Source organism: Pezoporus occidentalis, unplaced genomic scaffold, assembly GCF_034315485.1.
Source record: "Pezoporus occidentalis ecotype Australia unplaced genomic scaffold, CSIRO_AGI_Poc_V1 ctg79, whole genome shotgun sequence".
NCBI classification, from domain to species: domain Eukaryota; kingdom Metazoa; phylum Chordata; class Aves; order Psittaciformes; family Psittacidae; genus Pezoporus; species Pezoporus occidentalis.
This window is the reverse complement of record NW_026916147.1, coordinates 2241736-2256482: the sequence shown is the minus strand read 5'-3', so window position 1 is coordinate 2256482 and position 14747 is coordinate 2241736. Positions and strand designations below refer to the sequence as shown.

Here is a 14747-nt window from a genome sequence, read left to right as displayed (position 1 = left end):
ACAATCTGGTAGAAGCAGAAATTCAGCACAGAGGTCTTTGTGTGGCTTTAAAAATCAAGAAATTCTATGGAATATGGACCTGTATTTGCTTTGGGTTTTGAATTGTGGAACTGTTGGAACTTTTTCCCTGGAAAGTTTTTTGGGTTGTATTTTTTTTTTTTTTTTTTTTTTTTCAGTAAAACTGCTACTTCCCTTCAAGTCCTGTATTGAAAATCAAGATGTGGATGAGTCCTAACAATATTGAAAAAAAAAGCAATAAATCAAGAAGAGATGGTTTTCTGGGGCTCTTATAACTTAGAAGATGTAGGCATGCGTGTGATAAGCTTCCCTGTAATGATGCAATGGTATTTCCATTTCAACTCAGGCTTTAAATGAATTTGAGAAGTGAGTTGGAAACATACTTTTAGTTTAGGAGCTGTGTCAGTTTGTTTCTCTTTGTTTCTGATAAAGTAGAATTTTAGAAGAAGAAAAAGGCTTTTCTTACATTTTTTACATATAAATGAACATTACTTTGTTTCTGTGTCTAGGAGGAAAAGAAGAAGTTTGATAAAGAGACAGAGAAGAACTACAGTTTGTTAGAAAAGCATTTGAATTTATCAGCTAAGAAGAAAGAGCTACAATTACAAGAGGTATTGTTGCCTTTTTTTTATGCAAGGTAAAAGCTTTTGAATAAGTAAATACATTTTATGCAAATATGAAACCAGCATATGTAGTGGTAAAAGAAATTTTCTGTCATAGGTTGATATTTGCTAAACTTAGTTGTGTACCCTTACAGTTTTCTGAATCGAGGACATTACTTGGTATGTGTAAGAAACACTGAAAATCATGTTAATTTTTTTATACATTTAATAGCAAACTGCAAGTATATTATGAAAAACTCCATTTCTTATGAGGCTTTACCAAATTACGTGATTTGCATTGCATTGTATGTATTAATTAAGTGTCCTGTGTTAATGCTTTATGCAAAAAGTTCAGCAACACTTGAATTCTGGAAGGTACTGGTTTTGTGCTTTTTCTTATGTTTTGAAGGTCTGTTTTTTTTCAGTTAATGCTACAAAAAAGTTTGACAATTTATAACTTAAAACCAGATCTGTTTTGCCTGGCATTCTTTCTGTCCCTGTGAGTTTATTATGATCATCCTTATTTGTAATAGCTTGTATTTCAGGAGCAAAAGCAAAGTAGTATGTGAGAAGACAGCAGAGAAATCTTTCAGAAACTTGCTCTGAGCGGGATTTTTTCCCAGAGAAATGTAATTATGTCAGAATTATTAATGCTCAGTCTATTAATACCTTGTATCATTAAACACTTAATGTTTTCCTCAGAAAACTCTACTCTTGGCCCTCTAACCCACCATAAATAATCTATCCCATTTCTCATTAAAAATGGTAAATGTAGCTGGCAAGTTAGCTGGTAGTTTAAGAACTCTGATTGTTCTTGAGTTTCATTAGAATGTTACTTCTCCATACGATATTTGCAGCATACTCCTTCATAGGCATAAAGAAGTTTCTTTCGGGCAGATATGCTGCCTTTGTGAAGTTAATGGCCGTTGCTCATGTGTCAGGACCTGTACTTTAATCAAATTGGTCAGCTGCTAAAGAACCTGATGCAGACAAAATAAAGTATTAATTATGATCTTTTACTTGATGGTATCAAGAACCATATTTCCAAATCTGAAATGAGACCTAACCTCAATGGAAAAATACAAAATGCTTGCAAGAGGCATTTTGAAGCTGTGTCAAATATACTCCAATGTTTTAAAGCATTTGTGAAGACTAGAATGAGCAAATAGGTTTATTTTAAATGTCCTTCAAAGTTTCATGAACAAAAATTCTGAAATTCTTCAGTCAGGCTCTTTGTGCATCTGATTTTGGAGTATAATTGTATAAGCAATTAAAAAAAAAAAAGGACTTGCAACATGTTGTCACATGGTTCTAAATAGGAAAAGCTTTCTTGCAAAAGCATAGAAAATAGATGTATATAATTGCATGGGAGCTTTCTAATTTAGTGTTGTACGTGGCTACTTCTGTCAGTTCCTTACTGGAGTAAATAAAGGCTGCAGGTATAAATTTGACAAAAATTTGGTGAAAAACATACCATGTTGTGGCGTGTCTTACATTAACGCAGCTTTTGACTCTCCTAGTGGAGGAATATTCCTGAAATTTCACTGAGGTACAGTGTGCGTCTTATTTCTGTATTGCTTTGGCAGTACACAGGTGAATTAAGAGGAGTTAAAATGATTGTTTTGGGTATTGCATTCTTGGAGCGAGGCAACCAAAACAATCAACAACAACAGCAACAACAAAAAAGACAGCTAGAAACAGGCTTAGGTGGGGCTTTGGTGTATATAGGTCTTACTATCAATTAGCCAGATGTCCTAGTAGACCCTCTTCATAGTCTGTTTCTGTGGTGTCGTGGTATCCTTCAGTACATGTGTATCACATCAGAAGTTTAACCAACTTCTCAAACAAATCCTGTGTTTCATGGTTTATAGGATGCATCAAAATAGCTTGGCTCTTTGAAACACCTTTTGTTACTGTTGTGCATATCAGTGCTTTATTTGTTTAATGGTATTTATTGTCATGCCCCTTTAATTGCTGACAGACTTCTAGCACAGAGCAGTCAAGAATGTCTTAAGGCAAAACTGTCTTAAAGCTAATTTGACTTATCCTCTTAAAGCATAGCAGTCACTGTTCTGCCTGAAGGATATAGTCCCAGTATTCAAGGGAGTCTGTGATAGTAAGTCTGGTCCCTTCACCTACCCCTTTCTCCATCGCCCTTTGTTATTTAGTGTAGATTTGCTAAGTCTTGGGCAAAGACTTAATGTTAATCACTTAAGAGTATCCCAGTGTAGCATTTCTTTAATGTATTTTAATAAAGTTTTCTGTTACTGACTTCTTGAAGTTTTATAATTAAAGAGGCACATGGACCTTAAATAACAAGTTCACAAAATAATACGTATATGCTAGAAAGGTAAATATGTATAGATGAATGGTAGCTGAAGTATAAGTCTTCACTGTCAATATGGTGTTGACATTTCAGCAAAGCTGAGCTAAAAATTAGCTGCAGCTAACTGGGCTGCATTTTTAAGTATTTGATGCTCTGTGGAAACTTGTGAAGTATCTTACCCACAAATGAGCCTTTTTTTTTTTCTTCTTTTATTTCTTTTCTTGCCAGAGTGAACACAGATGTGGGATGGGTACAATAACATTCTGCTATTTACAGCAGTTTTTTAGGTTCTAGAGTAAAGCCTGAAGTGGCTTTGTGGTTTTCAACAGTAACTTCTTCAGTTTGACTGGAAAGATGATTTCCCTCTTCTCTAACAGAAGATGCTGCTAGCTCCCTCTCTCTGTTTGGGCAGACACCGTTTCAGTGCTGTTAAAGCAGTGTACAAGTAACTGCCCTAATATATTTGACTTGGATTTTGTAGAAAAGAAGCTTGAAGAGGTGCTATTGGAATGTTTCTGAAAAATTAGCCTCATTAATCAGAACAGCATATGTTACCTAGTAGAAAGAAATGGCTGCTGCCATTTGAAAGTACATGAATGGTGTAACGGAACAAATCCCAGCCTGGAGAAAATTATCGCTTGCCACTTGTATGCTATACATGTGTCACTTTGAAGCTGTCTGCAAAATGTCTTTGAAACTTCATGAGGTGTATTCTGTGTGTAGGCAGATAACCAAGTGGAGCAGAATAGAAAACACTTCTATGAGCTATCCCTCGAGTATGTATGCAAGTTGCAAGAGATACAGGAGAGGAAGAAATTTGAGTGTGTGGAACCTGTAAGTATCAATGAATTCAGCCTGTCCTGTCATTCATAAGGGATGGAGGAGGAATGCAATTGGACAAAAGCCAAGGAGCTCCGTTTTCTGGGAAAACATATGCAATTGTGTGACAACAGAATGTAAAGCACTCTTATTACATCTGTGCAAATTCCTAGTACAGATATGCTTAACCAAGTGTCTCAAAGCTTATCTCAGTAGTTACAGTCCATTTGAGTACGCTGTTGGTTTCCAGAAAATGTGTGCAATGTTGCACTGTAGTACATGCAAAAAACATGATTTGTGGTATGAGATGGAATAGAGGATTCATGAAGATGGTGTTAGGGTCAGACTTTTGCATCTCTAATTTTTTTTTTTTAACCACTTGAGTGTTATTCCTGACTAAGGTATGGAAATTCGCCTTCAATATGAAGGCTGCACTTAAGAGGCCTGTTAGTGGAGAACGGTAGATATACATCAGAGTGTGCTGCTGGCTAAAAAGCTCATTGTCAGGTAGTCTGATAAGGTTGATTTCAGTTGCAGTTGAATCTGTGTAGAAATCAAGGGGTTCCACTGGATTTTAGTGGAAATCTTACATGCTGGGGGAGGGACTCTTCATTAGGGACTGTAGTGATAGGACAAGGGGGTAACAGGTTCAAACTTACACAGGGGAAGTTTAGATTAGATATGAGGAAGAGGTTCTTTACTGTGAGGGTAGTGAGGCACTGGAATGGGTTGCCCAAGGACGTTGTCAGTGCTCCATCCCTGGCAGTGTTCAAGGCCAGGTTGGACCTTTGTCTTTGGCCTTTGGTGACATGGTCTAGTGTGAAGTGTACCTGCCCATGGCAGGGGATTGGAACTAGATGATCTTAAGGTCCTTTCCATCACTAACTATTTCATGATTCTATGTACTGAGTTGGCTTATTTAAATCTCTGAGAAGAGCTTATTCTAAAGTTTTCTAAGCATGCATTAGATCTGAAGTATAAATGAAATTTTGTGAAACAGCAAGAGAATAGTACTAATGAATTCAAGGGAGGATAGATTATAGAAGTGATCTCCATTCACTCGTATTTTGAATCTGTGTTTTTGGACCAAGTCTGTCCTCTTACTTCAATATGATTATTTTAATGTAATAATGAAAATAGTCCCAAATGACCCTAATCAAAGTAGTTAGTCATTATGGAGTTAATGACCTGTGTCTTTTAATAATATATTAATAATGTATTAATATAACATAACTTAGTTTATTACTGCATGGAAGTGGGAAAAAATTGCTTTAAATATATTAGTATTGAGGATTTTTTAATAAAGACAAAGCTTTGGCTTCAGTTCTTGTGTTTCAAACCGTTTGAATTTTCCTCAGAGACAGCCAAATTATGTGTTTGCAACATGTCTCTCTCCCTTTCCTGAGTGCTCCCTCTGGATAGGGCTGAGCTTTGTTGCTCAATTTGTATTCGAAGTTTACACTAGAGTAATAAACTGAAATTACCTAGTACCAAATTCTTATCCTCTTTCTCTTTCATAATGCTTTAAATTGATGTGGATTTTTGAACTTTTTTTATATGACTTCAGACTATTAAATACGTTCTTTGGTTTATTCTCTTTATTAAAGAGTTGTTCTTTCCTGTGTTACTTCTTTCCAACAACCTAACCAAACAAGAGAAGTAGACTGTAGTGTACCCCTCACCCTCTTTCAAATGTAGTATAACTCCTTCATTCTTTTAAATTGAAACACTGAAGTCAGAAACTGTAATGTGGATCATTTACTCATTCTGACAGAGGGTCACATCTGAATACAAAAAGTAGTGATGGGTAAAGTTACTGAGGACAAGCTTCTCTCTTTGAACAAACCAAATGACTCTTATGAAAGTTATCTCAACGTGATCTTTAGCTAGGTAGGGGATTGACCAGGGAAAAGGTGACTAAATGACAGAATGATCATTACCTCCTTATGCACAAATATTTATTCCAGACATCATTGGTCTCTGAGCAGCTACCCAAAAACATTACATAGGAAAGTTTTGGAGATAGGCAAATGTACATTGCTTATAGTCAAATTTATCAAGATCAGTTGTGAAATTCCAGGGATAGGACTGTCCAAACATCTCTGTATACCTAGTTGATTATTTGGGTCAAAGTTGTTACTCATAAACTGTAGGTATTAGTGGAGATTTGCTCTATAAGAATCATCTTGTCATCTCTCATCTTGCAAAAAAAGGCTATGTGTGTCACTTGTATTCTGATAAATGGAGTTTTTCATTCTAACAAGTCTTTTGTTTGTATTTCAGGTGCTATCATTTTTCCAGGGTTTGTTCACTTTCTATCATCAAGGATATGAACTTGCTAAAGACTTCAGTCATTACAAAATGGCCCTGCAGATAAATATACAAAATGTAAGCTGAGATTGATATCTGTGCCTTCCTAATTTTTTAAGCACAATCGCACACTTCAGTTACTGTATGTACAGTAATTGCCAATACATTCCTCGATGTTAGTGCGTTGTCTGTGAACTTTGGGTATATAGTGCCATCTCCTGGCTAATCAACCGCATCACTGAACAAATGATCACTAATTCCAGTGTTTTTTGTCATTTGTAATACTCCTCTAAAAACCGAACACCAAATAAAAGGCACCTGCTACTTTTTCTAGTTTTTTACAGAAACATAACACAAGGATTATCATAAAAGAGTTTAACAGTGAATTAAGTCTGTTAAAATACAACGTACAACATTGGAGAATTAAGATGGGTGATGAAAGGTCAAAGTTCTCAGTATTTTAGGTGTTTGTCTAGAAGCAGCCCTTTGGGCAAGAACATCCCTGTTGGTTTGGGGTGCAGGACGACTTGGTGTTCATAACCACATTGTACTTGACAAAGCAGTGTGTTTATCCAAGGGCAGGCTAACCAGGGTCCACTACTGGTTAGCTAGCAGAGCCTCCCACTGAATTGCCCAGTATGATATGCTCAGGACTGGGAGAGCAGGAAGCAAGGTGACAGGCTGAAGCAGTGGGGCTGACAGTCACTAGTCATGGTCTGTTTGCTTTCTTGAGATCTGTTGAAGAATAAAACTTTCTCAGAGGAACTTGGATGTGCCAAAGGCCTGTTGGTAGGGAACAAACCATGTGCGTTAGTGTGAATGGGGAATTCATGATGATGTGTCTGTTCTGTTGACCTCTAAGGACACATGGAATTAAGACGCATAAATTGCTTCTCAGAGGTTGCAGCCTATTTTTAGAAATGGCTTAACTAGGAGGCAGTAACAGGGAGGTGGGAAGGTGGAGAGGCGGAAGAGAGGATTATGGTTCTTGTATTACATAGTGACATGACTCATGTGTCATGATACCATTCCTTTAATTTTTTTCTCATATGTTTTAGTCTCAAGTTTCCTTTTGAGCTGTTGTTTGGCTTGGGTGGGCGAACCGAGTAGTGGTAACTTTATAAGCAGACTTTCATAGAAGTTAGTGCTTCTGGAAGGAATTTCAGGACCGCCTTGGTTCTTCCTTGTGCTTAGCTTAGCATAGAGAAGCAGCATGGAGCTGCAGTGAATAGACAGAGGAGAGCTGATTAAAGATGAGAAGAAATGAAACATGAGAGGGAAGCTGTGGTACAGTTTTGAATAGCTGGATTTCAGATTAGAGATGGAAAAGAGACAGTGAAGTGGTCTGAAGAAATGATGAGCAATAACAAGGCAAGCTAATCTCAACAGCTGCATTTTCAATTGCCTGAATGGCCTTATAGTGTGCTCCATCAAATCCAAAAGAGATGGAGCATTACAGCTCAAGATTTATGAATAGATAACAAGATTTCAAAAAGCTGTAGAGAGAAAGGAGGCAAAGTTTAACAATTATCTGAGGTAAGAGAAGAACAGAAGGAAGCATCTGAAAAGATCGTGAGAGGACATAACACATTCACCTCTGTGTTGAAGATGAACAGAGCGTCCCAAAGTTAAAACTAAGGCTTGGCTGTGGTACAGCTGAGATGCTGGCAGAACACTGGATTGACAGGTTAAAACTTTAAGGGTACAAGATTCAGTAGACAGAGCCTCACTGGATATGGAGGTGATTTGAGAGTTGCTAGTACAGCTGTAGTAATTGCCATCCATTTCATTCAGGTTGTCTTTATTCTGAGAATTATTCTGTGGTTTTTCTCTCCACACCCTGCCCCAGACCCTGCCTTCCCACACACACCACACACACACATACACACACACACACACACACACACACACACACTAAAAAATGAAAGAAAGAAGAAAAAAACGAAGAAAAAACCCAGCCTTGTAGCTCAAGCTCTAGTAAACTGATTCTTCCAGCAGTCTTTTTCTCTTGTAAAAACCCTGTATCTTCAACTGGATTCCCCCTCACTCCCAGGACTCCTCTCTCTCTGTGCCCACCCCTGCACAAGGATCCTTGCAGACTTGACCATGCTCTTGTGCCCCACAAACAAACCTGGCCTTCCCTAGGAAGAGGAGGTATAGCCATGCTGGTGCAGCAGCTGTGATTTAACCCCTGGTTAAGCTCACCTTTTGTCATAGCACAAAGGCAGATAAAAATTTTCTTGAGTTTTTTGGAACCTGTGGTGCTTCATCCAGCCATTCGCAGGGTACATTTCACACACTCAGGTTTGTGATCACTGCACAGCTAAGACAAAAGTCCTGGCAGGATCATTTAAAGCATCTAACTTCAGAGTGATCAGTGCTCATATGGGAAGATTTAAATGTGAGCGCTCTGTCACTATCAGTTTTTTGCCTTTGTCCTGAGTGCAGAGTATAGGTTTTTTTTAAATGCAGCTTTTCTAGGATATTATGAAAAAGAGCTTAGAAAATTGCTTGGAGCCTTCGTAATGGGTTTATGTGCAGGGCCTAACTCCAGAATTTGCAAGCAGATGTGACCTGAAATTGAGATGATGGATATGGAGAGGGTTCAGAACAGTGGTTTTGCCTGGAGGTAAGACAAAAGTTGTTCTTAGTCATCATCTAAAGAATATCTTCAGCTTTCCTTTATAAAACATATGGGTATGGGTGGCTACTCTGACCAGCTTGCATACACTGTGTTTGTGCCCATGAATAAACTCAAGCATAAATCTGGAATTTGAATGTACAGATGGCTAGTCAGGAGCATAGTGTTAACTGTCTGTGTACAAGAATGAACACTTGTTTATACTCATGGTGTATTTGTCAGTGCATGCAACTCTGTGCTTGTCCTGAGTTAAAAAATAAAACAGGTGAGGCAGCATTTTAAGAAGCTCATCCCTTTTCAGAAAAATAAAGGTGCTCTTAAAAATCAACAAGACACACCAACATGCATCTTGGAACGATGTGCTTTCCCCAAAATACATGTATCAACTGGGGAATATAGTAGCTCAGAATTCACATGTATGTTTTGAATTCAAGGAATTTGGGCAAGCAGGTATGGGGGAGAAAACTAAGTATTACTATGATTGTTTTGGGTTTTGTATTTGCTTACTGGCCAATTGCTAGTGCTTTTAAGGCCAAACAAGAGTTTCTTGTGTCGGGTGTGAGCTGCTCTGTGATTTTTGTGTAGTCCTGTTGTGTAAGTTGTGGATGGTGTGATTACTTTCCTAAAGTTGTTTTTCCTAATATTCTAATAAATATTTCTCCTGTGGCTCTTTGCAAACTTTGTGATGAGTGACATTCAGGAATAATAATCAACTGGACTTTATTTTTGTTTGCTTGTTTTCACGTTTCTGCTTGTATGTGATCAAAACACTTGGTATGTATATAGTCTCCGTGTGTAGTCATTGTTACTGAGCTTCCTGTCACTTTTTTCTCAATAACCACAGAAAATCCTCTCCTTTCTGGCAACTAATATGAATCTCATGAACTAAGCCAACATTTGTAGTAATATTTTATAAGGAAACTTTAATATTCAAATCGATAGTAATTTTGCACTCAGTATTTCACTTCTTTCTGAGCAGGCCAGTGCTTTGGTCTAGAAATCTACTCTGGCAACAGACTGCCTTGAGCAGGGGGATAATTTATTTATTACCAGTCAAATCAGAGTATGATAATGAGAAATAAAACCAAATCTTAAAAACATCTTCTTTCCACCATTCGCTTCTTCCCAGGCTTTAGTCCCAAACTCTCTAACCTCCTCCCCTCCAGCAGCACAGGGGGATGGGGAATGGGTGCTGTGGTCAGTTCATCACACATCCTCTCTGCTCCTTCCTGCCCAGGGGAGGACTCCTCACATTCTTTCTCTGCTCCAGCATGGGGTCCCACTCAAAGGAGGCAGCCCTCCATGAACTTCTCCAGTGTGGGTTCTTCTTCACGTGGGTTGTTCATGACCTGCTGCAGTGTGGGTCTCTTCCATGGGCTGAAGTCCTTCAGGAGCAAACTGCTCCAGGATGGGTCACAAAGTCCAGCTGGCAAACCTTATCCAGTGTCGGCTCCTTTCTCCACAGGGCTACAGGTCCTGCCAGGATCCTGCTCCAGAGTGGGCTTCCCAAGGGTTTACAGCCTCCTTCCAGCATCCTGCTCGAGTGTGGGATCCTCCATGGCCTGAGGGGCACAGCCTGCCTCACCGTGGTCTTCACTATGGGCTGGAGGGAAACCTCTGCTACAGCACCTGGAGCACCTCTTTCCCCTCCTTCACTGACCATGGTGTCTGCAGAGCTGTTTCCCTGTCATGTTCTTATTCCTCTGTCTGGCTGCAATTGCACAGTTTTATTCCCCCTGTTTTAACTCTGTTATCCCAGAGGATAGCAGAGAGCAGCCACTGCTGCTGCTGGGCTCAGCCTTGGCTAGTGAAGGGGTCAGTCTTGGAACTGGCTGGCATTGGCTCTTCTGGGAATAGGGGGATGCTTTTTACACAAACCACCTCTGTAGTCCCCTTGCTACCAAAACTTTGCTACACAAACTAAGCTACTATAACTCCTGTTTGTCAGGAAGAGTAAGTTTTTCTTCCACTTTCTCTTCTACTAATGGGTTTTTGCTGTCTTGTTTTAGACACGAAATCGTTTTGAAGGAACAAGGTCAGAGGTAGAGGAGCTCATGAACAAGATCAGAAGAAATCCACAGGAACATAAGAGAGCAAATCACTTCACAATGGAAGGCTATCTCTATGTACAGGAAAAAAGTAAGGTGCATTTTTGTATTCCTCTACTGCCCATATTGTGCATATAGGCAAGTCTTATTTCTACAGGTAACATGAGTATGTAAAGAATCTACAATTTATCAAACAGCTAAGTAGATGTTCAAAGCCTTTAATGGCAGTGTTATTGTGGCTCATAAAAAGAGCATGATGCTGTGTGTCAGTTCTTAGCAAAGGTGACTGAATTAAGAGAAGTTTTATTTGACCAAAGGATGTATTTAATTTTATTTTTAATCCCTTACTAATGACCTCCACTAGGACTGTCAAACATTTGTTGTAGTTAACAACATGAGTTGTCAAATTAACCTCTGAAAATTGGGCCAGTCTAGTATGATGAAATTGACTGTCATTTCCTTGATTCAGTGGCATGCTTTCATTACCTAATTGTGATCATGGAGTCAAATAAAGCAGGCTATATACTAGGAAGCTAGAGTTGAAAATCTTGCTGTGGAAGGTGCATGTCACACAAATCGTATCTTGTCAATGCTTTGTATCAGTCTTCCTCATTCTAGTAAGAAAGCCAAATAAATGGCAGAGCTCTTAGCCCTCAATGAATGGCCACAGAGTAATTTATTTTTTTGTGTTTTGTTTTTTTTTTCCTTTTTGTTAATTAAACATTTTGCATAAATTTGTGTATTTCAGTTGTGCCCTTATAGAAAGTTTGCTTATTCTGATGATTTTACTTTTATGATATTTAATTGATTATTGTTTAAGTAAAGACTTCTGTCAAATGCTCACAAACTGAAGTCTCTACCACATTCTTGATGGTAATATTGGTATTACATAATTCGGAAATAAGTTTTAAGAGAACTAGCAGTAAAAAATGAGGAAAAAAAAATCATTATTCTGTGAGATCAGTTCACTGGTCTTGGTCATAATGAGTTTTGGAATCAGCTGAAAGGATTTGGGAGAGATGAGTATACCTGAAGCTGAGTTGGGGAGGAGCAGGGCAGTGAGACTGTCCAACTATCTGTATTAGGAGCAGTGAAATCCTGTGTTAGCTTGAGCCATTTGTAGAAGGGCTTCTCTGATACTCTCCAGAGTCCTTCAGAGCTGAAGATCCCTTAGCAGACTTTTCTTTTTAGAAAAAGTAAATTAATAGAAGTGAGGAGATACAGAGGATCAGAATACAATTTTTAACAGTTAACATTACGATGCAAATCTCTATCAAGGGGGCTGGGCTTGTAAGTAAGTGGGTGTAGGGTGTGCACTTGGTGTCAGAAAATGGGATCAGACCTTCATCAGCAGGTCATGTAGAGCTTGTGTTAATCTACAGCTCAAGTTACCAAGTGTAAAACTAGGTTTCCATGATCTGCCTAAATAAAATTTCCAAGGGATGTTTATTTTGTAGGGGAAAATTATTTTGTCTATACCAGTGAGACAAATATTTTTCCATTTGTCATTAAGCATAAATGTGAAATACATGTATCACTTTGTAGAATAGTAAGCACTGGTTAACATTTGTATTGCTTTCGATTACATTCTAAATCCATACCTTTGTTTTAAATACTGCATTAGGAATTAAATGGGACTTTTAAATATCATTTTGGAAAGCAGGAGAAGAAAGCACGGGAACTGGAAAAAGTACCTACTGTTTAATGGTTTTGTGTTATGTAGGGCCTGCTCCCTTTGGTTCCAGTTGGGTGAAGCACTATTGCACGTATAGAAAAGAGACAAAGAAGTTCTCCATGATCCCATTTGAGCACAGATCAGGAGGAAAAGTTGTAAGTATATTTTTATATTCTACTCTTATATTTGCCCTTTATCAAGATCAGAGGATGTGTCAGATAAGATGTGTCAAGTACTTTCCCTCTCTACTGCTTTTTTTCTCCTTCATCCTATTCAGTCTGCCATTTAAGGACATTAACTTGAAGTAATGGATGGATGAATAGATAAGAATTCTGCAGACTTTTCAATTGCTTCCTTTTAGAAGACCAGAGAACCATGGTACAGATAAAATGCAGTGTTTCACCATTTGAGATCTGGTTTATCCATGAGGCATTAAACTTGTTAAACTATAAATCAGGAAACTATAAGAGACTTAGAAATTTCTTTCTTACATGCTTCAATCCAATTTTTCTCCCAGAGATTTAAATACTAGAAGAGGGACTAGAATGGAGAATTTTAATAGGAATATAATTCGTACTGACAACTGAATGTAATTTCAGATATCTTTAATAGCATCTGAAATATTCAAGACCCAAGACTGTTGATCTTTAAATGGCTTTAATTTCTGTTGAAATAATTGGGAATTGAGGGCACTCGGCACCTTCAGAGATAATGTGTTAAATAAGTGCATTAATATGGATGAAATGCATTTTGTTGCAAGGAAAAATGATCTCCAAAGATGGAAAATAATGCTTGAGTCAGTATTCCTGTTAATGTACAGCCTGCCCTATCTTCAAATTCGGTTAGAAAATCATGGAACTTTATCAGGGTATTATATCCTATTAGTATGCAGAGGGGAGATGGCTTTCATTGTTTTGAGGGCTGCGTGTATTTACAAATATATTGATTTTGGAAGAATCTTTCAAAAACTGTGGAAAATCTGCCATACTGAAAATTAGTGGCATTTGGCTTCCTTAATCATTTCAGTACTTCTGTAAATTTTTTATCCTGATTTACTCTAATTATAATAAGCCATTTTAGTTAATATAGTGTGTGTCTAAGCATTCGGCATTCTAAAAAGCTTATGAAGCCATTTTTGCTATATTAAAAGATCTCCCTTTTTGAAACCCACACAATGCGATTACTCCTTCAGTGACAACCTCCTGTGTCTGGAGATGTTGACAAAGACAAGAAATAATTAAAATCTACAGTGAATCCTGATTAAATCCGGTACAACTCATGCAGCGTTCACAGATGAGTTTATTGGATTTCTGAATACTTACGGATAAAATATGATTCTAGTGTTGGCTGATCTTGAAGAAAGGGCTGGTTCTGTAAACCAGATAAAAGATAGTAAAGGATCGCTCTTTGCCATAAAATGGGACTCATTGTGTGCATATATTGTAACATATGCAAGATATTTGTAGCAAAATATTTTTGTTAGTTTAAATTACTGTGGTCAAACATATAAAAACCTCTTTCTTTTCACAGGGTGATGAGGAACTCTTTGTCCTTACCTATTGTACCAAAAGAAATATAGATACTATAGACAGGCGATTCTGTTTTGACTTAGAAGCTTCAGACAGGTAAGCTCATGAAACACACTGGAAAGGACTCTTCCTAAGTAGTAGTTAACGTTACTGTAGTATTACTGTTGTGCTTTGTTCTTATTTTTAAAATGGTGATTCTGCCAATGACCATTGCCAAATGGGCCATTCTGCCAATGGGAAGTAGTCGATAGAGGAGGAGGCAAGCACTGCCATGGATTTTACTGGATTTTACCTCAGTTGTGTGTAGCAGAAGTAGGGAGGGTCTAAATTGAAATGTCTACATTTTATGAACTCACATAAAAGAGAGGCATAGGAAAAAATCAGCTATCCTAGTGAAGAAACATGGCTTAAATGGGTGTATGCATAATTGTAGTGGAAGACTATGATCGCACTAATAATTCATGCAGTCGTTTGTTTTTTTTTTTTGGTTGCCTTATTTAAAAAGAGAAGAATGGCTCATTTATTTCACTAAAAGGATCTTACAATGTCTTACAGTTTTGTCAGTGTTGTAGTTTTCCTTCATTAATGAAGATGAGAGAATCCAACTTAATAGGATACTGCGAATAAATGCAGCTGTAGTAAGGTTATGTTCTTTTGATGCAGATTGTATCTGTGCAGAACAGGATCATATCTATCATTAGATGTTAGATATGAATTAGTGGACTGTTGGCTGAGTTGTTGCAACCAACCCTTCTGAGCTGTTTTTAACCAGCACATTT

The 14747-nt window shown here is 37.9% G+C and overlaps 1 protein-coding gene across 4 annotated transcripts in view; it reads left to right on the top strand.

Annotated features, from left to right (window-relative positions):
* ARHGAP10 (Rho GTPase activating protein 10) overlaps nucleotides 1-14747 on the top strand; it is a 153317-nt gene that overhangs the window by 59263 nt on the left and 79307 nt on the right. For all 4 annotated transcript variants that reach the window (XM_062602770.1, XM_062602769.1, XM_062602771.1 and 1 more), the window contains 6 exons: nucleotides 528-629; nucleotides 3670-3780; nucleotides 6049-6153; nucleotides 10726-10855; nucleotides 12488-12594; nucleotides 13970-14064. In XM_062602770.1, coding sequence (XP_062458754.1) covers nucleotides 528-629; nucleotides 3670-3780; nucleotides 6049-6153; nucleotides 10726-10855; nucleotides 12488-12594; nucleotides 13970-14064 — 650 coding nt within the window. The remainder of the gene's footprint in view (nucleotides 1-527; nucleotides 630-3669; nucleotides 3781-6048; nucleotides 6154-10725; nucleotides 10856-12487; nucleotides 12595-13969; nucleotides 14065-14747) is intronic.